The sequence below is a fragment of the Saccopteryx bilineata genome, chromosome 5, assembly GCF_036850765.1.
Source record: "Saccopteryx bilineata isolate mSacBil1 chromosome 5, mSacBil1_pri_phased_curated, whole genome shotgun sequence".
In the NCBI taxonomy this organism is placed as follows: Eukaryota; Metazoa; Chordata; class Mammalia; order Chiroptera; family Emballonuridae; genus Saccopteryx; species Saccopteryx bilineata.
The window spans coordinates 38282442-38309343 of record NC_089494.1 but is presented as its reverse complement, the minus strand read 5'-3'; the positions used below and the strand labels follow the sequence as shown (position 1 = coordinate 38309343).

At 39.4% G+C, this 26902-nt stretch overlaps 1 protein-coding gene across 2 annotated transcripts in view; it reads left to right on the top strand.

Moving 5' to 3' along the window:
• The window catches only part of LOC136306274 (MOB-like protein phocein), a 63244-nt gene extending 40456 nt beyond the window's left edge, over window positions 1-22788 (top strand). For both annotated transcript variants that reach the window (XM_066232754.1, XM_066232752.1), the window contains 6 exons: window positions 394-494; window positions 7046-7088; window positions 7277-7363; window positions 16901-16980; window positions 19656-19767; window positions 19897-22788. In XM_066232754.1, the coding sequence (XP_066088851.1) occupies window positions 394-494; window positions 7046-7088; window positions 7277-7363; window positions 16901-16980; window positions 19656-19767; window positions 19897-20028 (555 nt within the window). In that variant the 3' untranslated portion in view covers window positions 20029-22788. The remainder of the gene's footprint in view (window positions 1-393; window positions 495-7045; window positions 7089-7276; window positions 7364-16900; window positions 16981-19655; window positions 19768-19896) is intronic.
• The last annotated feature ends 4114 nt before the right edge of the window (window positions 22789-26902 follow it).

The following is a 26902-nucleotide window of genomic DNA, read 5'->3' as shown; positions in this document are numbered from 1 at the left end:
AGGATCTGCTGTATGGATTATGATTCTGTACTTGGTTTCCTATTTCATTAATAAGCCAAAAGTTGAACCACAAGATCAGTTATATAATTTTTTAATATATATTATATATTTAATACATATTATATAATTATAATTAAAAAATTATATATGCCTGAACTGTGGTGGCGCAGTGGATAAAGTGTTGACCTGGAATGCTGATGTCACTGGTTCAAGACCCTGGGCTTGCCTGGTCAAGGTCAAGGCACATATGGGAGTTGATGCTTCCTGCTTCTCCCCTCTTCTCTCTCTCTCTAAAATGAATAAATAAAATCTAAAATATATATATATATTTAACATAAGGTTTACTATGTAGTATAATATTTTAATTAACTATAAGAACTTCTTTGTTTATAGTATATTCAACAGAACATAAGAGCAGATTGTTCCAATATTGACAAAATTCTTGAGCCACCTGAAGGTCAAGATGAAGGTGTATGGAAATATGAACATTTAAGGTAGGTCTTTATGATGTATCAAAATAGTAATAGTACTTCTATTAGTAAAAATATTCTTTAATATTAATTATTATGAATTATAAATCATTATGTAACTACAGTTCAAAAGCAAATTCTAAAGCTTTTATATTTTTAGTGTTACAAGGTTTTCAACTTTGTTATTAATGACTGTTTTCTTCATTTATGGATTTGGGCATTATTATCTTTTTAAGAAATTATTCCTAAACATAATTCAACCACAAATACATTATTTCTTTTTTTTTTTTTCTTTTTTGTATTTTTCCAAAGTGAGAAGCAGGGAGGCAGACAGACAGACTGCTGCATGTGCTCGACTGGGATTCACCCAGCATGCCCACCAGGAGGTGATGGTGATGCTCGGCCCATCTGGGGTGTTGCTCCACTGCAACCAGAGCCATTCTAGCGCCTTAGGCAGAGGCCATGGAGCCATCCTCAGGGCCCGGGCCAGACTTTGTTCCCATGGAGCCTTAGCTGCGGTAGGGGAAGGAAGAGAGATAGAAAGGAGAGAGGGAAGGGTGGAGAAGTAGATGGGTGCTTCTCCTGTGTGCGCTGGCTGGGAATCGAACTCGGGACTTCCACACACCAGGCCGATGCTCTACCGCTGAGCCAACCAGCCAGGGCCTCACAAATACATTATTTCTATGAATAACTTTCTCTATAGAGGTCCATATCAAGTTCCTGGTATAAGCTTGAGAGCTGGTGAGTTACCTGTTAACTACTGTGAACTTGTAGTCTTCCCTTTGGTAAATAGAGGTGAGTTATAATCCTGAAGTAAGGAGTTTTTCATTAATATTCTTTGAATGAGAAAATTGCTGACAAGTGAGTTAACTTTAGAAGCAGCTGTATCCTGAAGTGACTAGGTTATTTCTTGAAGTTATAAACTTCTAGTATAAATGGGAACTGGGATGAGTTGATAGCTTAAATATAGGGGATGCAGTATGGATATATGTTCATCAAGGTTTGTTACTTTTGAGTTGATTTTAAAATAATAAGTATAGTGGACATAGACTTTTTCCCAATATATTAGACCACATTTCCTGTGATGAGTGCCTCAACTTGTAAATAAGGTACTTTTTTTTTATGTTTCAGGCATGTTGTCTAGTTATTGCAACGACATAATGTCTTGTCATAATAGTTCAGCAATTTCAAGATGTCATGACTTCTGGCCAGCTGGTTCAGTGGTAGAGCATCGGCCTGGCATGTGGAAGTCCCGGGTTCGATTCTTGGCCAGAGCACACAGGAGAAGTGCCCATCTGCTTCTCTACCCTTCTCCTTTTCCTTTCTCTCTCTCTCTTTCTTCCCCTCCCGCAGCCAAGGCTCTACTGGAGCAAAGTTGGCCCGGGTGCTGAGGATGGCTCCTTGGCCTCTGCCTCAGGCGCTAGAATGGCTCCAGCCACAATGGAGCAATGCCCCAGATGGGCAGAGCATCACCCCCTGGTGGGCATGCTGGGTGGATCTCGGTGGGGCTTATGTGGGAGTCTGTCTCTCTGCCTCCTTGCTTCTCATTTCAGGGAAAAAAAAAGATGCCAAGACTTCTTTGCACTCTGTCAGTTTCTTGGACAAATCACTTGACTACTTGTTCTAGTTTTTTAAAAATACATATGAATGCATAATTGAACATATGAATATGTAGATATTTTCCCATTCTTACGAATCAAGATAGAAAATGCTTTAGTATAATATATCCTCTGCCTGATTTTAATCAACTTTGAAAATAACTGACTAGTAGGGTTAATAAAGAAAGTGAGTGAGATGTTTTGGGGGTTTTTTTGTAGCCTAATTCCTAACAAGTAAGTGAAAGCTGATTTTAGTTTACAAGGTTTTTATTTTAGATCTAAGAAAACTCTACATGCAGACTACCATGAATGTGCCCAATCTTGTCAGATCTCTGAAAATCTAAGAAAACCTTTTCTTCCCTATTTAACTTAGACTATGAAATAATGCATTCCACAAAACTTATAAGCTTTTCAATGCATATTTTATTGTTCCTGGTGCTATTGTTTTTACTTTTGTTATCTTTTTTCCTGAATATTAACCACATATTTTGTTTTGTCTTTTTGCATCATACATTGCATGTATTGTATATTGTTTGCTTCTTTATCATGTTGTATACATCTTTATAGTTGATCAAGCCCTGGCCAGTTGGCTCAGTGGTAGAGCGTTGGCCCGGCATATGGATGTCCCAGGTTCAATTCCCAGTCAGGGCACACAGGGGAAACGACCATCCATTCCTCCACCCCTCTCCCTTCTCTTTTTCTTTCTCTCTTCCTTCCCCTTCTGCAGCCATGGCTCTGTTGGCTCGAGTGAGTTCACCTGGGGCACTGAATATGGCTCCATGGCTTCCGCCTCAGGTGCTAAAAATTGGCTAGGGTTGAACCAGAGCAGCAGCCCCAGATGGGCAGAATGTCTCCCCCTAGTCTGCTTACCCAAGGGTGGATCCTGGTCCGGGCTTATGCAGGAGTCTGTCTCTTCGCCTCCCCTCCTCTCACTAAATAATGAAAAAAAGAAAATGAAGAGCATGTGCTTGATGTTTTGATTTGAGGTTTAACATAATATTATTGGTTAATGCATTTGATTATATTACGATGTTAATGGGAATTGGGTCAGGCGAGATTCAGTCAGCTCTCTCAGCAGCCCCTATTGAATCTGGATTAGGGAAAGATGCCCCTTCATTTGAGTGGATGCACTCTCATGCCAGGATGCATGGCTTAGTGACCAGAGTCACTTAATGGCTGGATTTTAGCTCTTGCTTGTGCTTTTAGCCATACAACTTTATGTTTTAGCCCTGTATTGAATTAACTTGAAGTTGTTTGGTTTGCACTCTTTACCACAGATGGTGCCCATAAACATTACCAAATCAGTTAGCTTAATTTTGTTATTGGCTATAAGTAGGTTGAACTAGACGAGAAACTTGTTTATTACCATCCATCTTTATTACCACTTAGTAGAAAACAACTCAAAAACACATAATCTGCAGTCTACAAATCAGGGCCAGTAGAGGGTGATGTGGTGATTCAGAAATAATGTTATTTTTGTAATATAAGAACAGAATTATGCCCTGGCTGGTTGGCTCAGTGGTAGAGCGTTGGCCTGGCATGCAGGAGTCCAGGGTTTGATTTCCGGCCAGGGCACACAGGAGAAGCGCCCGTCTGCTTCTCCACCCCTCCCCCTCTCCTTCCTCTCTGTCTCTCTCTTCCCCTCCCGCAGCCAAGGCTCCACTGGAGCAAAGTTTGCCCGAGCACTGAGGATGGCTCTGTGGCCTCTGCCTCAGGCGCTAGAATGGCTCGGATTGTGGCAGAGCGATGCCCCAAGATGGGCAGAGCATCGCCCCCTGGTGGGCATGCTGGGTGGATTCCGGTGAGTCTGTCTGACTGCCTCCCCGTTTCCAGCTTTGGAAAAATACAAAAAAAAAAAAAAAAAAAAAAAAAGAAGAAGAAGAACAGAATTATTATTGGGCATCTGGAAAGGAAATAAAACTATAGACAACTGAAAATTTGACCCTTGTCTTTTTTTTTTTTAAACACTTTAAAAAAATTTTTTTAATTCATTTTTAGAGAGGAGAGAGAGACAGAGAGGGAGAGAGAGGAGAGAGAGACAGAGAGGGAGAGAGAGGAGAGAGAGACAGAGAGAGAGAAGGGGGGAGGAGCTGGAAGCATCAACTCCCATATGTGCCTTGACCAGGCAAGCCCAGGGTTTTGAACCGGCGACCTCAGCATTTCCAGGTTGATACTTTATCCACTGCGCCACCACAGGTCAGGCCTAACCCTTGTCTTTTTGTTTTCTATTATAATGTACTTTATTTTTTAAATTTTTATGTATTGATTTTAGCAAGAGAAGAAGGGGGAGAGAGACAGAGAGAGACAGAGAGAGACAGGAACAGGAAGATCAGTCTGTTCCTATAGGTGCCCTGCCCGGAGATTGAACCAGCAACTATCTCTGTACTTGAGATGATGCTGTAACCGACTGAGCTACCTGGCTATAATTACTTTAAATAAGTAAATAAATGAATATAGTTTTTCTTTTTCTTTTTTTTTTTTTTTGTATTTTTCTGAAGCTGGAAATGGGGAGAGACAGTCAGACAGACTCCCGCATGCGCCCGACCGCGATCCACCCAGCACGCCCACCAGGGGCTACGCTTTGCCCACCAGGGGGCGATGCTCTGCCCCTCTGGGGCGTCGCTCTGTTGCAACCAGAGCCACTCTAGCGCCTGGGGCAGAGGCCAAGGAGCCATCCCCAGCGCCCGGGCCATCTTTGCTCCAATGGAGCCTTGGCTGCGGGAGGGGAAGAGAGAGACAGAGAGGAAGGAGGGGGTGGAGAAGCAAATGGGCGCTTCTCCTATGTGCCCTGGCCGGGAATTGAACCCGGGACCCCTGCACGCCAGGCCGACGCTCTACCGCTGAGCCAACCAGCCAGGGCCATTTTTCTTTTATATATGTGCATTTTTCTTTCCATTTGAGTCTTATCTACCAATTATGTAAGTTTTAGCTTTGCATATTTAAAAACTTAAGAGTTTTTGCTTGATGGGAAAACATAGTAGTGATTAACTGATTTGATAGGATTTTTAGAAGGAACACATTCAATATTTGACAGTTGTAAAGTAAGTCATTTTATGACATAGATATATCATGTGTCATATCATATCATATATCAAGTAACAAGTCTGAAAAGGATTGTCTTGCCCTGGCCAGATAGCTCAGTGGTTGGAGCGTTGTCTGAAAGCATAGAGGTTGCTGGTTCGATCCCTGGTTGAGGCACATATGGGAACAGATTGATGTTCCTGTCTCTCTCTATTCTCTCTGCCTACCTCTCTTGCTGAAATCAATTAAAAAAATTTTTTTTAAATTATCTCAATGTCATGTAATTTCTTCCATTATTCATGTTTTCAAAAGTACTTTTTACCTGACCTGTGGTGGCACAGTGGATAAAGTGTCGACCTAGAACACTGAGGTTCCCAGTTCAAAGCCCTGGGCTTGCCTGATCAAGGCACATATGGGAGTTGATGCTTCCTGTTCCGCCCCTCCTCTCTCTCCCTCTCTCTCTCTTTCTCTCTCCTCTCTAAAATAGTCATTCAATAAAAAGTCTTAAAAAGTATTTTTTGAGCATTTACTATGTTTCAAGCATTGTTCTAGGCTTTGTAATTCAGAGTTTGGAAATTACAGAAGAAAAGTATGTCATGAAAAAATACCCATGATCTGTTAAGTGACAAAAAAGCAAGTTACAAAATTATGTTTAATATGATCCCAGTATATATTAATCCATGGATATAAAGTCAAATTTGTTGTAAATAATAGTTATCTTTTGATACATAGAATATAGAGAATATAAAAAGTAGTTTTTTCTGTATATATAGATATATACACACATAATTTTTTTTTTTTTTTTTTTCATTTTTCTGAAGCTGGAAACAGGGAGAGACAGTCAGACAGACTCCCGCATGCGCCCGACCGGGATCCACCCGGCACGCCCACCAGGGGCGGTGCTCTGCCCCCCAGGGGGCGATGCTCTGCCCATCCTGGGCGTCGCCATATTGCGACCAGAGCCACTCTAGCGCCTGAGGCAGAGGCCACAGAGCCATGCCCAGCGCCCGGGCCATCTTTGCTCCAATGGAGCCTTGGCTGCGGGAGGGGAAGAGAGAGACAGAGAGGAAAGCGGGGCGGAGGGGTGGAGAAGCAAATGGGCGCTTCTCCTATGTGCCCTGGCCGGGAATCGAACCCGGGTCCTCCGCACGCTAGGCCGACGCTCTACCGCTGAGCCAACCGGCCAGGGCTAATTTTTTATATAACTGGAATCTTACTGTGAATATAAACATATATCTTTTGTATATTCTTTGCAAACAATCTACTGTTCTTCAGTTGTCCAGTTGCTAATCATTTAAAAAATTGTTTTATGTTTAGATAGTTTCTCAAACATCTTTGTACCATATATATCTGCATGCAGTTCTGATTATTTCATTAGAATTGGTTCTTAGGATAATGACTTAGTCAAAAAAAATATGTTTCCTAAGTGTCTTGGTAAATATACTTGGAGCGTTGTCTGAAAGCGTAGAGTCCAAAATACTTCTCAGAAAAATGGTACCAGTTTCCAGTGTTAAGAGTGATCAACTCGCCTGACCTGTGGTGGCGCAGTGGATAAAGCGTTGACCTGGAAATGCTGAGGTCGCCGGTTCGAAACCCTGGGCTTGCCTGGTCAAGGCACATATGGGAGTTGATGCTTCCAGCTCCTCCCCCATTCTCTCTCTCTGTCTCTCTCTCCTCTCTGTCTCTCTCTCCTCTCTAAAAAAAAAAAAAAAAAAAAAAAAAAAAAGAGTGATCAACTCACTGAACTCTGATAATGAATATTTTTAGAGTTGTTGGTTTTGAGTTTTGTTTATTAAACTGTATCTTTAGTAAATGGGCCATGTTAATTCATATGATGTTGATAATGGGGATGAGGGAGGATGAATGGTAATGATGAGGTTCTGTTTTTACAATTAATATTCTAAGTATACTGTGGAAAATAGGTAAGACTTTTCATTTATGTATTTGCATTTTTAGGCAATTCTGTCTTGAGCTCAATGGACTTGCTGTCAAACTCCAGGTAATATTTTCAAGTTAAAGCTATATGAAAGTTCTGATTTTTTTCTTCTGTTTTTGTAACTAATGTGCTTACATAGACTTACCAAAATTTTCTAATTATTCTAGAATTTTACATGGAAGTGATTAACTCAAGTGATAAACTTTTTAATTATGATTTTACATATTAAGAAATGAAACTATTTTTAACAGAACGAATGCCATCCAGATACATGTACTCAGATGACAGCAACTGAACAATGGATTTTCCTTTGTGCAGCTCATAAAACTCCAAAAGAGGTGAGAAGTTATAAAATAGAATGACTAATAAAGTTATCATAACCTAAAGTTTTCTAAGACAGTGGTAGACAAATTTTTAGGGGTTTTAGTTCAGTTTATTTTGCCATTTGATTTAGTGTTCTTTGCTTCAAGGTTATTGCCATATATATTTTAAGATATTTTATGATTAATATAATTTTTCATAATTGGGCAATTACATGGGCTAGAATTTACTTTATGATTCATTGGCTATCAGAGAATAAGATCTATCACATTGTGCTAGTACCTAATGTTTAGTGGATTAGATATACCTATTTAGATTTTTAGTTGGACCACTGTTGGTGATTGCTAGTTGATGTTTATTCTATTAAGTAGAAATGTACTTCTGAGATTTTTAACTCTAGGTCAATATTATTTCTCTAAATTTTATTAATGTTTTTTACTACTAACTTGAAAGCCATAATAATGATTTTTCTCTTCATATTTGGTTCTACATTGAAAAAGTTATTCATTTTTTTCCACTCAGTTATTGTCAAGGTGAGAAGATATGAAGTAAAAATTATTTATTTATTTATGTTTGTTTACAGAGACAGAGAGGGAGTCAGAGAGAGGGATAGATAGGGACAGACAGACAGGAATGGAGAGAGATGAGAAGCATCAATCATCAGTTTTTCATTGTGGCACTTTAGTTGTTCATTAATTGCTTTCTCATACGTCCCTTGACTGGGGGGCTACAGCAGACCGAATAACCCCTTGCTCAAGCTGGCGACCTTGGGCTCTTGAACCTGGGTCCTCCACATCCCAGTCTGACACTCTATCCACTGTGCTACCGCCTGGTCAGGCAGAAGTAAAAATTATTTAAAGAATTTTTTTTGAAGTAATTCCTTTATATGATATTCTAGTACATACTCAGTTTTCCTTAGTTATCTCAAAAATGTCCTTTACGTATAGTTTTTTGTTTTTAGGGAGACAGGGACAGGAAGAGAGAGAGATGAGAAACATCGGTTCTTTGTTGTGGCAACTTAGTTTTTCTTTTCTTTTTTTTTTTTTTTTTTGTCTTTTACTGAAGCTGGAAATGGGGAGAGACAGTCAGACAGACTCCTGCATGCGCCCGACCGGGATCCACCCAGCACGCCCACCAGGGGCTGCGCTCTGCCCACCAGGGGGCGATGCTCTGCCCCTCCGGGGCGTCGCTCTGCTGTGACCAGAGCCACTCTAGCGCCTGGGGCAGAGGCCAAGGAGCCATCCCCAGCGCCCGGGCCATCTTTGCTCCAATGGAGCCTTGGCTGCGGGAGGGGAAGAGAGAGACAGAGAGGAAGGGGGGGGGGGTGGAGAAGCAAATGGGCGCTTCTCTTGTGTGCCCTGGCCGGGAATCGAACCCAGGTCCCCCTCACGCCAGGCCGACGCTCTACCGCTGAGCCAACCGGCCAGGGCCGCAACTTAGTTTTTCATTGATTACTTTCTCATATGTGTCTTGACCAGGGGCTCCAGCTGAGCCACTGTCCCCTTGCTCAAGCCAATGACCTTTGGGCTCAAGTCCGTGACCATGGGATCATGTTGATGATCCCATGCTCAATCCAGATGAGCCCACGCTCAAGCTGGTGACCTTCAGGGTTTGGAGTCTGGGACCTCAGCATTCCAGGTTTATGCTCTAATCTAATGTGCCACTGCCTAGTTAGGCTCTTTTTAAAAAAATTTTATTTTAGACAGACAACGGGGTGTGGTGAGAGAGAGAGAGAAAACATTCATTTGTTCTACGTAGTTGTGCATTCATTGGTTGCTTCCCATATGTTCCCTGACTGGGGATCAAACCTACAACTTCGGCATTTCAGGACAACATTCTGACAGAGCTAACCGGCAGGGCCAAGATCAGCTCCTTTGAATTGTTATGTGTCAAGAGAGAATGATAGTAGAATTTCTAAGTGGTAGTTATATGGAATAGATTACTATAAAAATACAAACAAAAGAAAATCATGAAAGGACTCTTTTTGGACTCTTTTGGAGTAATAGGAAATAATAGCAACTGACAGATTAGTAGCCGAGATAGTTACTCTTAAGAATTAAAAGCACTGGGAAGATTCTGAAGTAGAACAGGCAGGATACTCAGCACCAATCAAGAGTGCTTTGTGTCCTTGAGACTTAAAGACATTGAGAGGCATGTCCTTGAGAAGCATTGCAGCAGATAATTAATTGTACAAATAGTGATTGTAATAAAGGTTATAACTTGCTATTATCTATTAGCTCTTTTATTTTTAAAGCATTTTAATTTTATTTATTTATTTTGTGACAGAGAGAGGGACAGACAGGAAGGGAGAGAGATGAGAAGCATCAATTCTTCGTTGCAGCACCTTAGTTGTTCATTGATTGCTTTCTCATATGTGCCTTGACTGGGGGGCTACAGCAGACTGAGTGACCCCTTGCTCGAGCCAGCAATCTTGGGCTCAAGTTGGTGAGCCTTGCTGAAACCAGATGAACTCGCACTCAAGCTGGCGACCTTGGGGTCTCGAACCTGGGTCCTCGGCATCTCAGTCCGACGCTCTATCCACTGCGCCACCACCTGGTCAGGCTATCTACTAGCCCTTTTAATCACATGTATATTGCTATCACTTGCAGTAGTGTTATTAATATATATTTAGAAAAATATAATTTATAAAAGTTTGTGAACACAGTACTTACTATTTTGTAACCTGCTATACTTTGTGGAAGGAAGCCAGTACGACGAGGCAAAACTCTTCCTCAACTCCAAAAAAAAATAAAGAAATTAAAGATCTAAAGTTATGCTGCCTGATACAGTAGCCATGCATCACTTGTGATTCTGGGGCACCTAATTATGGGTACCCCAAAATACTGTATGTTCTAAGTGTAAAATGTTGATTTCAAAGACTTAGTTAAAAAGACAATGTAAAATAGCTCATTAAGAGATAAGTGGACCTAGACATACAAAAGAATAAGTTAGACCCTAACCTCATATCACATATCAAAATTAGCTCAGAATGGATTAAGAGCTTAAAATGATAAAACTCTAGGTGGATAACACAAGTATAGATCTTCATGACCTTGATCTAGGCCATAATTTCTTAAATATAATACCAAAAACACAAGCAATGGAAGAAGATAAAGGTAATTCAGATTACATCAAAATTGAACCTATCTGAAAAATAAGCAAAAGTTTTGAATAGACTTTTCTCAAAAAAGATATACAAATAGCCAATAAGTATGTGAAAAGATGATCAACATCATTAATCATAGGCAAATGCAAATAAAAACCACAATGAAAATGAATAAACAAAATGTGGTGTATATATATATATATGTATACACACACACACACACACACATAAATACATACAGTGGAATATTTTTCAGCCATAAAAGGGAATGAAGTTTTGTTTTGTTTTGTTTTTGTGGCAGAGACAGAGAGAGTCAGAGAGAAGGACAGATAGGGACAGACAGACAGGAAGGGAGAGAGATGAGAAACATCAGTTTTTCATTGTGGTTCCTTAGTTGTTCATTGATTGATTTCTCATATGTGCCTTGACCGGGGGGGGGGGGGGAGAGGCTACAGCAGACTGAGTGAACCCTTGCTCAAGCCAGCAACCTTGAATTCAAGCTGGTGAGCCTTGCTGAAACCCAATGAGCCTGCACTCAAGCTGGTGACCTTGGGGTCTCAAACCTGGGTTCTCTGTGTCACAGTCCGATGTTCTATCCACTGCGCCACCTCCTGATGAGGTGGGAATGAAGTTTTGATATATGCCACAGCATGAATGAACCTTGAAGACAGAATGCTGAGCCAAATAAGCCAAACACTAAAGGGAAGCTATTTTATGATTTTACATATCTATATAAATAAAAATGTAAATGTTCATTTGTTCAAAATCTTAAATCTCCGAAAGTTCTTCACTGATTGCTTTGACATTTTAACACACCATTGTATTTGAATACGCATGTGTTTTTGTTTTTGTATACCTACTATTATATAGATGTCACACCTGTGACAGGTAAAAACATGCCTTTTTTTAAAAAACAGCACCATCTGTTGGATGTAAAAGCAACACATGCTATACTAAATATTTTACGATTCCATTTCAATGTTATGGGAGAAATATAAATCGCACATGGCTGAAGATATTTTTTGTTGAATACACAAGGAAAATTCAAATATGAACATGGATTTCACAGCAGAAATCTTCAACGAAGCGTTGATAATGATTGAAGATTTGTGCTTAGAAATCGCGGACAAAGTTCTCAATCAATTGGGTACGCCATCACCGAGTCGATCTGCTACTGCTTCGTTCGATGTAGAATTGCATCGTGAACAAAATTACAACATGGGTGATCTTTTGTCATATGTGCAATCAAATATTCCTAAGCTAACGGTTGAGCAAAAAGTCATTTACGATCAGATAATGCAAACTGACAATAACGGGGTTTGAGAAATCTTCTTAGATGCGCCAGGAGGAACTGGTAAAACATTTCTAATTAGATTGATTCTGGCAGCAATTTGATCCCAAAATGATACAGTCTTAGCTCTTGCGTCGTCTGGAATAGCTGCGACATTGCTACCAGGTAGAAGAACTGCTCATTCCGCTTTGAAATTGCCATTGAACATGCAATTCATTGAAACTCCCACGTGCAACATTTCCAAAGCATCCGGCATGGGAAAAGTATTGCAGAAATGCAAACTTATTGTTTGGGATGAATGCACAGTGGCGCACAAAAAATCGCTCGAGGCTCTTGATCTGTCATTGCAAGATTTGCATGGAAACATCAGACCATTTGGGAATGCATTTATATTGCTTGCAGGAGATTTCAGGCAAATATTACCTGTAATTCCTTGATCGACACCAGCGGATGAAATAAATGCTTGCTTGAAATACTCTTCTTTTTGGCGACACGTAAAGACGTTAAAATTAACTACAAATATGCATGTTCAGCTGCAAAACGATCGATCAGCTGAGATATTCTCACATCAATTGCTGGAAATTTGGAACAGAAAGGTGCCGGTTGATCTGACCTCAGGACGAATTTCATTGCCTCATAACTTCTGCAATTTAGTGATGTCAAAGAAGAATTGGTTGAAAAAGTATTTCCCAATATTCAGACCAATTATAAGAATCACGATTGGCTGAGTGAACGAGCTATTCTTGTGGCCAAGAACAAAGACATCTATGAACTTAATAATGTTATTCAGTCTAACATTCAAAGTGAGGCAGTCACATACAAGTCCATCGACACAGTTGTGGAAGCAGATGAAGCGGTTAATTATCCAACAGAATTTTTGGATTCACTCGATCTGCCAGGGATGCTACCGCACATACTGCAGTTGAAAATCAGCGTGCTCATTATCATGTTGCAAAATATCAACCAGCCAAAGCTTTGCAACGGCACACGACTTGCAGCAAAATTTTAATGAGCAACGTCGTAGAAGCAACAATCTTGACAGGACCTTTCAAAGGTGAAGAAGTCCTCATTCCTTGCATTTCCTATGATTACAATGGATATGCCATTTCAATTTAAGGGATTGCAGTTCCCAATTCGATTGGCGTTTGCAATCGCCATCAACAAAGCTTAGAGCCAATCTTTAGAATTGTGCGGTTTAGATCTAGACACGGATTGCTTCTCACATGGACAATTATATGTTGTGTGATCTAGAGTCAGCAAACCAGACAATCTCTATATCTGCACAGACAATGGAAAAACAAATAATACCCACAAGCATTGTGAAATTAAACATATTAGAAATATGTGCTTTCTCTTTTCTTTCTTTTCCATTTAACCAGACTGAGCCACAGCAATGCGTGGCCAGGTACAGCTAGTATGGAATATCTTGAAAGAGCAAATTTATAGACAGAAAGTAGATTAGAGGTTGCCAGGGACTGGGGAGTGGGGGGCATTGGAAGTTATTGATTGATATTAGAGTTACTGTTTGGGATGATGAAAAATCTCTGATTAGAAACAAAGTGGTGTTGGTTGCAAAACACTAAATATAATTAATGCCACTGAATTGTACATTTAAAAAGTGAAAAAATATATATTTTAGTCACAGTTGTTTTTTTTAACCACATTAAAAACAAAAAAGACCCACAATGGCATACACTTCACCCACTAACATGACTAAAATATAAAAGATAACAAGTGTTGGCCAGGATGTGGAGAAAAGTAGAACTTTTGTACATTGCTGACGGATTTGTAATATACTGTAGCCCTTTGGAAAACAGTTTGGAAGTTCCTCAAAATAATAAGCATAGAGTTACCATATGACGTGGTGATTCCAAACATAGGTATGTTCCCATAAGAAATGAAAACGTGTCCACAGAAGATTTTTACACTAATGCTCACATTTACATTATTTATGATAACGCGGAATGGAAACAGCCAACTTTCCATCAATTGATGAACCGTAAAGAACCAAAAGTGGTACATGTATGCAATGGAATATTATTCAGCCATGAAAAGGAGTGCAGCCTATGGAGGGAGAAACATTTTACAGCCATTTTGTATGTGTTTAAAAACAAAGTCTAAAAACAAGGTTTTGAAATTAAAAAGTTATGAAGTACTGATTCATGCTGCACTGTGGATGAGCCTTGAAAACATGTTAAGTGACAAAAAAGGCCACATGCTCATTTTACGAAAATATCCAGAATAGGCAAAACCATAGATGACAGAAAGTAGATTAGTTGTTGCTTCAGGTTAGGAGGAGAAAATGAGAAGTGAATGCTGTTTGTTGATACTGGGTTTCTTTCTGGGGTGATGAAGATGTTCTGAAATATAGTTGATAATGGCTCTACAACTTTTTGAATATACTAAAAACTACTGAATTGTGTACTTTAAAACAAATTTTATCACATATCGTATATGAATTATATCTTAATTTAAAAATATCCCCAAAAAGCTCATTAATAATTTTTATATCAATTATGTTGAAATGATAATTTTGGCTATACAGAGTTAAATAAAGTACATTATTAAAATTAATTTCACCAGTTTCTTTTTACATTTTTAATATGGCTATTAGAAAATATAAAATGAAATGTATGGCTTGTATTATATTTCCATTGGACAGTGCTGATTTAAAGGTTGTAAACTGTCCCAAATGACCAATATGAGAAACATAGCGACTTAGGGTATTTGTTTTTAACAAATCACCTGTAATCATATATATATGGAGAAATATAATTTTTTCAGTAAATATTGGTCATAGTACTGTTTAAGGCAGTGAGTCCACTAACCATAAATTTCTATGGATATATAGTTAGAGAAATGCTTTTTTTGTGTCTAGATAATCTTTATGTATTTGCCATTGGCACTATAATAAGACCCATATAGTAGTTATTAATTTACATTTCTAAATACTAGCTTCACTTGACAAGTATTCTAGTTACTGGGTAGAGTTAGAATCATTGTTATTCTTTAATCCAGTTTAATTTTTCCTTCAAGTAGCTCCCTGGTTCATTCTCACTGCTCCTTTCCTTTGACTCATTTCTCTATCTACCCTCAAAAGAACTGAGGAGATACCTTTGCAGTTTTATTTTTCCTTTAAGACAGTGGTCCCCTACCTTTTTTGGGCCACCGACCGTTTTAATGTCAGAAAATATTTTCATGAACCGGCCTTTAGGGTGGGACGGATAAATATATCACGTGACTGAGACAAGCGTCAAGAGTGAGTCTTAGACTGATGTAACAGAGGGAATCTGGTCATTTTTAAAAAATAAAAGATTGTTCAGACTTAAATATAACTAAAACGGAAATAATGTAAGTTATTTATTCTTTCTCTGAGGACCGGTACCAAAAGGCCCACGGCCCGGTACCGGTCTGCGGCCAGCAGTTGGGGACCACTGCTTTAAGAGATCTACTGATTTGCCATGAGACAAATCATTGTTTCATTGTTTCTGATAAATGGAATAGGATAAGACAGGTTTATTAAAACATAAAGCTATCCATTTTATGTTAAATTTCAAAGAAGATTCAAGAAATTAATTTTTATATATATATATTTTATTTATTGATTTATTTTAGATTTTTATTTATTTGTTTTTTTAGAGAGAGAGAAGGGGGGAGGAGCAGGAAGCATCAACTCCCATATGGGCCTTGCTCAGTTGCAAGCCCAGGGCTTTGAACCAACGACCTCAGTGTTCCAGGTCGACACTTTATCCATGTGCCACCCCAGGTCAGGGGAAGAGAAAATTCTCCAGAGTTGCTAGGATAACAGGGTGCCTCTAGAATGTTAGGAGGTAGTGGTCCCTCGAGGTATTTGTGAAGAGGAGGAGGATTCTGGACCTCTTGGTAAAATATAAATTAGTGGACCAGGAGTCAGTATATTCTCTACCCTCAGAAGAACTGAGGAGATAACTTTGCAGTTTTATTTTTCCTTTAAGAAAGTGGTCCCCACCTTTTTTGGGCCACGGACCGGTTTAATGTCAGAAAATATTTTCATGGACTGCCTTTAGGGTGGGACGGATAAATGTATCATGTGACCGAGACAAGCGTCAAGAGTGAGTATAAGTAGGTTTTTGAGTCCTTTCTAACTGTTGGATCATTCTTAAGTCACTGGCCATCAGTTGACGATAGTCCCTGCTGCTGCGTGTCATTCTCCAGGGCACTCCCTCTTAGGCTTTAGAGTTGGGGATACTTACATGTTTGCTTACTTGAGTCCCTGTGATCTTTTTTGTTTTTCTAAGCTGGACTGCTTGTTTTGAAAGATCCTTGTCCTTGCCTACAGATAACTTTAAGACTTGGAAGAAGCCTGTGCATACTCTGCAAACTGACCAGTCTGTTTCCTCATTTCTAAAGTCAGAAGGTTAGATTAGATCAGCGGTTCTCAACCTGTGGGTCGTGACCCCAGTGGGGGTCGAACGACCAAAACACAAAACACAGGGGTCGCCTAAAGCCATCGGAAAATACATATTAGGCGACCCCTGTGTTTTGTGTTTTGGTCGTTCGACTCCCGCTGGGGTCGTGACCCACAGGTTGAGAACCGCTGGATTAGATAATCAGGTGTTCTGTCTAGCTCTAAGTGTTGTTTTCTTCTAGGTACAGTGTTGGGAGTGAGAAATTAGGAGACTGATGCATGTATCTTCTAGAGCAGTGGTCCCCAACCCCCGGGCCACGGACCGGGACCGGTCCTCAGAGAAAGAATAAATAACTTACATTATTTCCATTTTATTTATATTTAAGTCTGAACGATGTTTTATTTTTAACAAATGACCAGATTCCCTCTGTTACATCCGTCTAAGGCTCACTCTTGATACTTGTCTCGGTCACGTGATACATTTATCCGTCCCACCCTAAAGGCCAGTCCGTGAAAATATTTTCTGACATTAAACCGGTCCGTGGCTCAAAAAAGGTTGGGGACCACTGCTCTAGAGGTCGAATATTGTTCATAGGGATAATAAAATCTTATTTATTGATGTAACATTGAATTTTACAGTCATTCTGATATTGTAAGGCAATTGTTTTTTTAGAATGTATTCAGGTTTTTGGAATAAGACACATATATAAAAATACACCTAACTGAAGAGAGCTCTTTGTTGATGAATTTTTCTATCCTTTCCTTTATAGTGTCCTGCTATAGACTATACTAGACACACACTTGATGGTGCTGCATGTCTTCTGAATAGCAATAAGTATTTTCCAAGCAGGTAAACAAAACTTTTAAACATGGTATTAAACTTTTTTGGATGTAATTGAAAGATTGTTGTTTTTAAAACTAAAAGTAGGTTTCCAGTTAATGTATTATATTCTTTAAATTTTTTTATTAATTCAAGTTTTAAAATTAGGGTTATAGCTAAACTAAAAGTAGCAGGACATAGCTCCCAAAGCTCAGGCCAGTTCAGTCAAGGGTAGTCCCTGCTGCTGTGTATCCTTGTCCAGGGCTTTCTCTGATGCTGAAGGAGGGATATGTACACATTTGCTTACTTGAATCGCTATTATAAGTCAGTCTCCTCTTAAAGAGCAGAGTTTCCTTAATTGAACTGATCATTAAGGATTCCATAGCCTTGCCTATTACAATCATCAAATAAAGTCTGGGAAGAAGCTTGTGTATACTGTAATATATAATTGATGAGGTTTGTGATTGGTCTTTTATTCTTTACCAGGTAGATTTTATTCTTTACCAGGTAGATTGATTTGGAAATTTTATTTCTCTCCAAATATCATTAACTCCAAAGAGCTCATATAAAATAGGTAAAAAAAAATTATTGGATTTTGCCTCAGTATCCTATATAAATTTTTTTAAAAGTATCAGGAATATGGAAGCAATTTACACTGTTCTTTTTGGGTTTTTTTTGTATTTTTCTGAAGTTGGAAACGGGGAGGCAGTCAGACAGACTCCCGCATGCGCCCGACTGGGATCCACCCGGCATGCTCACCAGGGGGCGATGCTCTGCCCATCTGGGGCGTTGCTCTGTTGCAACCAGAGCCATTCTAGCACCTGAGGCAGAGGCCATGGAGCCATGCTCAGCGCCCAGGCTATCTTTGCTCCATTGGAGCCTTGGCTGTGGGAGGGGAAGAGAGAGACAGAGAGGAAGGAAAGGAGGAGGGGTGGAGAAGTAGATGGGCACTTCTCCTGTGTGCCCTGGCCTGAAATTGAACCCGGGACTCCTGCATGCCAGGCTGACGCTTTTCAAAAATAAAAATGAATCAAGTTATATAGAATAATTCAGTAATTCTTCTTTTTTTAAAAATTAATTTTTTACAGAGACAGTGAGTCAGAGAGAAGGATAGACAGGGACAGACAGACAGGAACGGAGAGAGATGAGAAGCATCAATCATCAGTTTTTCTTTTTCTTTTTTATTTTATTTTATTTTAATTTTTTTTCGTTTTCTGAAGCTGGAAATGGGGAGAGACAGTCAGACAGACTCCCGCATGCGCCCGACCGGGATCCACCCGGCATGTCCACCAGGGGCAACGCTCTGCCCACCAGGGGTCGATGCTCTGCCCCTCCGGGGCATCGCTCTGCCGCGACCAGAGCCACTCTAGCACCTGGGGCAGAGGCCAAGGAGCCATCCCCAGCGCCCGGGCCATCTTTGCTCCAATGGAGCCTTGGCTGCGGGAGGGGAAGAGAGAGACAGAGAGGAAGGGGGGGGGGTGGAGAAGCAAATGGGCGCTTCTCCTATGTGCCCTGGCCCGGAATCGAACCCGGGTCCCCCGCACTCCAGGCCGACGCTCTACCTCTGAGCCAACCGGCCAGGGCCAATCATCAGTTTTTCGTTGCACGTTGCAACACCTTAGTTGTTCATTGATTGCTTTCTCATATGTGCCTTGACCGTGGGCCTTTAGCAGACCGAGTAACCCCTTGCTGGAGCCAGCAACCTTGGGTTCAAGCTGGTGGGCTTTTGCTCAAACCAGATAAGCCCGCACTGAAGCTGGCGACCTTGGGGTCTCGAACCTGGGTCCTCTGCATCCCAGTCCGACGCTCTATCCACTGCGCCACTGCCTGGTCAGGCAGTAATTCTTCTTAGTAGTTGTTTTTTTTAGTGAGGGAGACAGAAAATGGAACAGACAGGAAGGGAGAGAGATGAGAAGCATCAATTCTTCATTTTGGCACCTTAGTTCATTGATTGCTTTCTTATAGAGCCATTGACCCCTTGCTCAAACCAGCAACCTTGGGCTTCAAGCCATCAGCCATGGGGTTATATCTATCATCCTACGCTCAAGCCAGCAACCCTGCGCTCAAGACGAGTGAGCCTGCACTCAAGCTGGTTACCTCAGGGTTTTGAACCGGGGTCCTCAGCTTCCCAGGCCGAAGCTCTGTCCACTGTGCCAACTGCCTGGTTAGGTTCCTTTTAGTAGTTTTAATCATCTCTAGAGAACAAAGAGGCCTGACCTGTGGTGGCGCAGTGGATAAAGCACCGACCTGGAATGCTGAGGTTGCCGGTTTGAAACTCTGGGCTTGCCTGGTCAAGGCACATATGGGAGTTGATGCTTCCTGTCCTCCCCATCCCTTCTCTAGGCTCTCTAAAATGAATAAATAAAATCTTAAAAAAAAAGAGAGAGAGAACAAAGAATTAATGCCGTGTGTGTATGTTTTAGTAAGCTTTGACTTGTCAGGGATTTGTTTTAATTTCATTAAACTGCAAGGTTTTAAAATCTGTGATACTGAATTTCTTAGACACTGTGGTTACATAGAAAGTGCCTTGGCCCAGGAGTGGACAGGGATTGTAGTCCTGTTCTTGCCACGTGCTAGTACTTTGACCTTGGACTGGGAACTTATTTTCCCTGGGTGTCTGTTTCCACACTTGTGAACTGAGAAGATTGGAATATATTGTTCCTAAGATCTGTCCAGCTCTATGAATCTGTGATTTCTGTTTCTAGGGTTAGCATAAAGGAATCATCTGTAGCAAAACTAGGATCAGTATGCCGTAGGATTTACAGAATATTTTCACATGCTTATTTTCATCATCGACAGATATTTGATGAATATGAAGTAAGTATATTTTACTAATTAACCTGATGCATCCTTATCAGAATGACAGTAATGCATGCTGATATTGTATCTAGTTTTTTGGGGTTTGGGTAGTAAATTAAAATAACACTTTTTCTTTCTTCTTTACAGAATGAAACATTTTTGTGTCATCGGTTTACTAAATTTGTGATGAAATATAATTTGATGTCCAAGGATAACCTGATTGTACCAATTTTAGAAGAGGAAGTTCAGAATTCAGTTTCTGGGGAAAGTGAAGCATGAAGGGAATTATATAGAAAAAATTTACTGATCGCATAATTAACATTAATTATGTACTGTATATGTATCATTTTAGACACATCAATCATGTATCCATATTATAGCCTCTTTGTTTAGTATAGGTTTTTGTATGCTGAGTTTTAAAATGGGAAATACTTTTTAAGTTATTCATGGGCTGTATATTCACTGGTGTGGCACTCATGGTTTTTAAATGAGATTAGTACTGTTTATAATGCCTGTTAATAAAAGAATTTACAGTTTGGTAAAATTGCTGCTAAACAATCATTGGATCACAATCCTCATCAGATAAACCTATCTATAAAAAGATGAGTGAGCTTGAGGTTTCACACAAGCCATTTAGTAAAGAAATAGTAATGTTTTCCCTTAGTTTTACCCGAGTTTAGATAGTCTAGAAAATTCTGTAGTACATAGTTTAGTCTTTACTATTCACTTTTCACAAATGAGATAGAAGTGTTTTAAATTTCTGTTCATAGTTTTTGATACACATATATGATTATGTGTATATCCAAGTACAGTACAAATCAAATGAAGCATTAGTAATACTGAAATAATCTTAGTGCTACATAAAGTATATTCTAGACCCACATACTTGGAAAGGGTTTACCTTTTTGCAACAGTGGACTGTTACATACAAGCTGGTGATAATGTTAAGGTGCGTACATAATGTTCCCTCTGGAAACCTACCTGTCCTTTCCTTCGTTCCCCTTAATTCCCTCCCCAATCTACATTAGCTGAGAAGCTTTTCACCAGACTGTGATAAGTGGTGGCTTATACCTATTTATATTGTATTAACTGCTTACAGATTATACCTCATATTAGCAATTACACTACAGGAAAAATGTTTTGGCATAGGCTCTTGCTTATCTTTGTTTTGCAATATTGTTTAACTACGTGGAAAACAGTTTCTTAAACAGTTTGACTTTCTGTTAATAATACTAATCTTTTCATCTAACCATCAAGGCATCATTTAAATTGAGTTGGAAAAATACCGTAGTATTTATTTTATGACGCCTCCCTGCAAAGTTTATGTTTGAATTATATGCATATGTGATACTTTAATGCAGTAATTTATAATTTACAGGTTCCAAGGATGTTGGTGCATGGTCATACATTTTTTGAACTTTGTTATAGTTCAATAACTAACAAGAATTCAGCTGCAGATTTTACAATCTTATAATTTACTGAGTGAACTTTTTAACAACACTGGAGGTCTGATCGCTAAACTGTCTGTAATGAGGCACTAAAGGTAAAAAATTGTACATGTAGTGAAGAAAGTATATTAATCCATCTCTTGAACAGAGTTAAACATGGAATTTATTTAAAATTATTATTTTGAAATGAAGATGAAAATGTATCTTACTGGATTGGTTTTTTTAATTTGAGGAAATATTTTATATAATGAAACAAAGTAGTATAGCAAAAATGTGGGAAAGAGTAGCGTACTGAGAGGTATGTACTTCCGCCGTTCCAAGCCTGCCGGTATATGTCATTTTGGAAGAGCGCTCTACTAGCAGCCAGTCATTACTTAACCCCAAACCCCAACTATTTTTTAAGAAGTTTTATGGTCATAGTGAAAGGAATGTTGACTTTGAAATTATACATTTATATTAATGTCACTATAAACCAATGGTAATATTAATTTTACATGAACTTGCTAAATATCGAGAGACTAAACTACTAAGTTAATAAATTATATGTAGCAATGTAGCCGTTCTCTCTAGGTGGTTTCTCAGTGGCTTTCTGTTGCAGCGGCTGGGTTAGCAATCTGGCTAAGTATTTTGAAACACATTTTGAATAACATGGCTTAGTGTAATGGGAAAATAAAATATATATTTTTTATTTTTTATTACCCATTCCATCTTCCCTGTGCTGTGTTTGGAATTAATCATAAAACACAAACAAAAACCCCCCGAGGAAATACAGTTTGTATTTTGCTTTTGTATTCATACTGATATCTTTTTTATACTCATTGCCTGTGAAATTGACTCATTATACTAGGTAGACCTAAATGGAACAGTTACTGTTTTTCCTTAATACTGTTTTCAGACTTTTGAAAATATACATGTATTTAAGTGGTATGGAAAAAATTAATGACCCTGGCAAACCATTGATTTATAAAGTAAGTGTTCTAAGAAGAGGGGAATAGAAAATTCAGTTCTGTATAACGAGGAAGTTAAGCTACACTTTTTGTTTGGATTACCAGTATAGATCCAAAAGTTAAAGTTTTCTTTCATGAAATTATTTTGACTATATTATCAATTCACTCTTTTTCTTCTATCACATATGGAAAAGTAGCTAATTTAATTTATGTTTCCATAAGTATCCATGACCTGTTGTGTGTGTGCGTTTTCTTTTCTCTGACTTGAGGATACATTTGCAATTCTAGAAGTTTCTCAATTAAATTCGTTATACGGTAACAGATTTTATTATCAGAATAGCATTAAAAATCTATGATTATGTTGTTAGCAAGGACTGTGTTATGTTTTAAATACATTTACTGAGTAATGCCAAATTTATTGTAAATAGAATTAATTATTTGTTCTCTGTATACATTGTCCTACTCACTATAGGAGAGCACCTTTTTACCTGAAGGCTTCCTATAATTTTATTTGCGCAGTTAAATTCTACATTTTATTATATACATTGTTTTGCATACTTGGATGTGCTAAAGGTTTCTGGTGTAATTCTCCCATGCTATGTAGTTCTTCCATGCTATGTTTTAGTAAAAGTAGTTCATTTTCATTTCTTTATCTTTTTTTATTGATTGATTTTAGAGAGATAGAGAAAGTAAAGGACAGGGGAGGGAGGGGGGAAGCATTCATTTGTTGCTTAGTTGTGTGTTCATTGTGCCCTGGCCAGAATTGAACATGCAACCTTGGTGTTTCAGGAGGACCCTCTAACCGACTGGGCTAACCAACCTGGGCAATTTTTGTTTCTTAAATGCAGCTAATTGTTAACTAAGCAGACACTACAAATGTATAGATGTATTAGTACAACACATTTAACAGCTTATTTGAGATGATCAAAACATCTAAATGTTTTTCTGAAAAAATATGCATTAGTGGAGTACACTATAAAACCAGATGATAGGCCCTGGCCGGTTGGCTCAGCGGTAGAGCGTCGGCCTGGCGTGCGGGGGACCCGGGTTCGATTCCTGGCCAGGGCACATAGGAGAAGCGCCCGTTTACTTCTCCACCCCCCCCCTCCTTCCTCTCTGTCTCTCTCTTCCCCTCCCGCAACCAAGGCTCCATTGGAGCAAAGATGGCCTGGGCGCTGGGGATGGCTCCTTGGCCTCTGTCCCAGGCGCTGGAGTGGTTCTGGTCGCGGCAGAGCGACACCCCGGAGGGGCAGAGCATCGCCCCTGGTGGGCGTGCCGGGTGGATCCCGGTTGGGCACATGTGGGAGTCTGTCTGACTGTCTCTCCGTTTCCAGCTTCAGAAAAAACAAAAAAACAAAAAACCCCAGATGATATCAAGTGAATCTGCTAGAACAGCAATTTTCAACCGGTGTGCTGCAAGAATTTTTAAATATTGCAATACCTAACTATTTATTAAGGGACACTGACCTCTTTTTGTTTCTTACATTGTCAAATAAGAAAAGGACAACCAATGCCACACCATCCGGTGTGAATTAATCAAAATCACACTTTTTTTTTTTTTTTTGGCAGATTGGTAAAAATTACGTTTTGGTGTGCTGCAGATTTTTTTTTATTTTATACAGAGACAGAGCGAGAGTCAGAGAGGGATAGATAGGGACAGACAGGAATGCAGAGAGATGAGAAGCATCAATCATCAGTTTTTTGTTGTGGCACTTTAGTTCATTGATTGCTTTCTCATATGTACCTTGACCGCGGGCCTTCAGCAGACCGAGTAACCCCTTGCTTGAGCCAGCGACCTTGGGTCCAAGCTGGTGAGCTTTGCTCAAACCCGATGAGCCCGCGCTCAAGCTGGCGACCTCGGGGTCTCGAACCTGGGTCCTCCGCATCCCAGTCCAACACTCTATCCACTGCGCCACCGCCTGGTCAGGCTGACCTGAATTTCAATCCATGAAGGTAGTATGTCAAGTGTCTGATATTGATTCTAGGACCAATTAGAGCATCAGCATTCAAAATTAGTAAGATAACTCATTTTTTTAAATGAAAGCATTTTATCCTAATCTGATTTCTGCTATGAACCTTGGTAAAAGCAGTTTATAATTCCATTAACAGTATATTTACCACTTTATTTTGGGTGGGCCTCATGAGAGCCATCTCTAACTTGTACAACAATTAGAAATTTTCATCTACATTTTTATTTGCTGATTTTAATATTTTGTTTTTTCTTAGTATCAGTATTAAAAAGTTCATTTCTTTTTTAAAAATGCTTTATACTTTGTTGTTCTAAAAATAAGAGGTTGAATCAACTAGAAACAGGATTCTATCCTCATATTTTCCATTGTTTCCTTCAGAGATAAGATTCAGGGGAGTTAAGGGGAACCCAGAGAGGAGGAGGATATTGTCATTATTGCACTGGGAAACTCGGTGCCCCCTTCTCCTAATTCCAGTGAGTCAATAGAATTCTTTTGATTTTTGTGGGTCAATTCCTAGTAACTGCCCTAAAAAATGGCATTGTGTTTTAAAAACCACATGTATATATAGATTATGCTTGCCATGATTTGGGTAGTATTTAAACCACATTAAATATTTGGTGCTTTTGGTTTTTTAAACATTTTACAAAATGCAGATCTTGGACTCATTATTGAGAGACCATATTAATGACTATTTGTTTTTCTAGTGTCCAGTTTAGTAAATTACCACGAGTTTAGTGGTTTAAATGTAATTTTATTCTCTGACGAACTTGAAATCAGTTTTAATGGGCTCAAGTTAGGTTCCTGGTTATTTCTAGAGTCTCCAGGGAAGAATCTGTTCCTTGCCTCTTGCTGCTGTTGGCTGCTGGCAGCTGCTGGCATTCTTTGGCTTGTGGCTGCATCATTCTAGTCTATACCTCCATGATCACATTGCTTTCTCCTTTAGTGTATCTCTGCTGAATCTGGGCTTCTAAAAGCTTTTCATCAGTTTTGGAAACTACTGGGAAATGTAGGTGATGAGGTAAAAGATACATTTTTTCAAATGAGTAAATAGTAATTGTAGCCAGCATTTTCTCAGCGGAAGATAATTCTGGCAATGGCAAAAACATTGTGCTCTAAGGTAAGTTCCCAGGGGAAGGAGTGTGTGGGGCATATCATCTACTTCTCCCAGGGTTGCTGATGATGGCGAAGGCTACCTAGTGCAAAATGAAGGAGGGTGCTCAGCTGACGCTGCCTCTAACCAGCTTTGTTGCCAGAGTTGTTTTAATGTGGGGGCCTATTTGAGATATGTTGAATCCCACAGTTTGATGGAATTCAGAAGCCTTGTTTTATGAGACTCTTTGTGAAGACATATAACTGTGGTATTGAAGATAACCCTTTGTAGTTTGGTTTGATTTGATTGAAGGAAATCAGGTAAATTCTAACAGGTTTGTAATGTTTTGCTTCCTTTCAGAGTGAGGCTGCTGCCATTGCAGATTTTCCAAGTGCATCCTCAGATGGGTATGGGTGGAAATTACTATTTAGATTTTCTTTTCTGAAAACATGAGTATGCCCCATTACCAGCTGGTCAGGAATCTTTAAGGCACTTAGTAGGAAGAGTAATTTTTTTGCCAGCAGGTATTTTCAGCCACACACACACACACACACACACACACACTCTAGATTGAGGAGCATATTTGTGTGGGTACAGTATAGATATTAAATGCAGCCTTTATATCACCACTCTTGAATTACTTGGGTTTGCTTTATTTGGGGAACTGAATCTAAAGAGTTGGCAACTTCCTAGTACAATTAAAAGAGCTCCATTGTGCTGGTATTATTTAACAAATCCCAAGGAAAAAATAAAAATATATTCCACACTAGGAAAGGAATCTTAGGGATCGTTGAGTTAAGCCCTCCTTTCCTGTCTTCTTTTACAGATTTAAAAACAAAATAAAAACTCCAACGAACTAAGGCCATAGAGATGAAATGATTGTTCAGAACTCCCATAGATCATGCAGAACCGGGGCCTCAACTCCCTGCATAGTGGAAGTTAAAGTAGAAGAGGTGAAGAAGGAAAAGTTCATCTGATGGGGCCTAGGAAACCTCATCCCCTCCCATATGACTTCTCAGTAGTACCAGTACTATGGAGATCATGTACCATCAGGTAATCTCCATTCTTTAAACACTCAAGTTAACTTGTGTGTTAGAATTCTATGTGTAAGCCCAAAAGTGTATCTTGTGGGCCAGAGCTTAACATTGCGGTCATCTGAGTCTCTGGGAGTAGGTTAGAGTTTAGGAGTTGTGTGAAGTCTAGTCATCTAGTAAGAGTATTTGGTATGTCAATGTGTAGTACGCTAGTAGGGATGTTCGGGGACTTCCAAGATCCCTGACTTATTTCCAGGAGTATCTTAATCACTTCTGTGATTTTGGCTGATTATAAACAGTCCCTTGTCCTGCTTACAATTCTAAATTTAAAAATAGGCCAGTCATCAACTGGCTAAAATCCCACTTGCCTTTAGCTTTTATTAACTAATTTACAAGTATGCCAGAAGTTTCACAATGTACTCATTCTTCCCTGAGGCTCCTATACAACCAAGTACTAACTGGTGGATTTCTCAAGTTGGACCCAGATGTGCTGCTTTGCATCAGAATTGCCCCTTGCAGTTGTCATTCAGTCCTCACCTCTTTTTTTTTTTTTTTTTTTTTTTTGTGTCAGAGACAGAGTCAGAGAGAGGGACAGATAGGGAGAGAGGTGAGAAACATCAATTCTTCGTTGCGGTTCCTTAGTTGTTCATTGATTGCTTTCTCA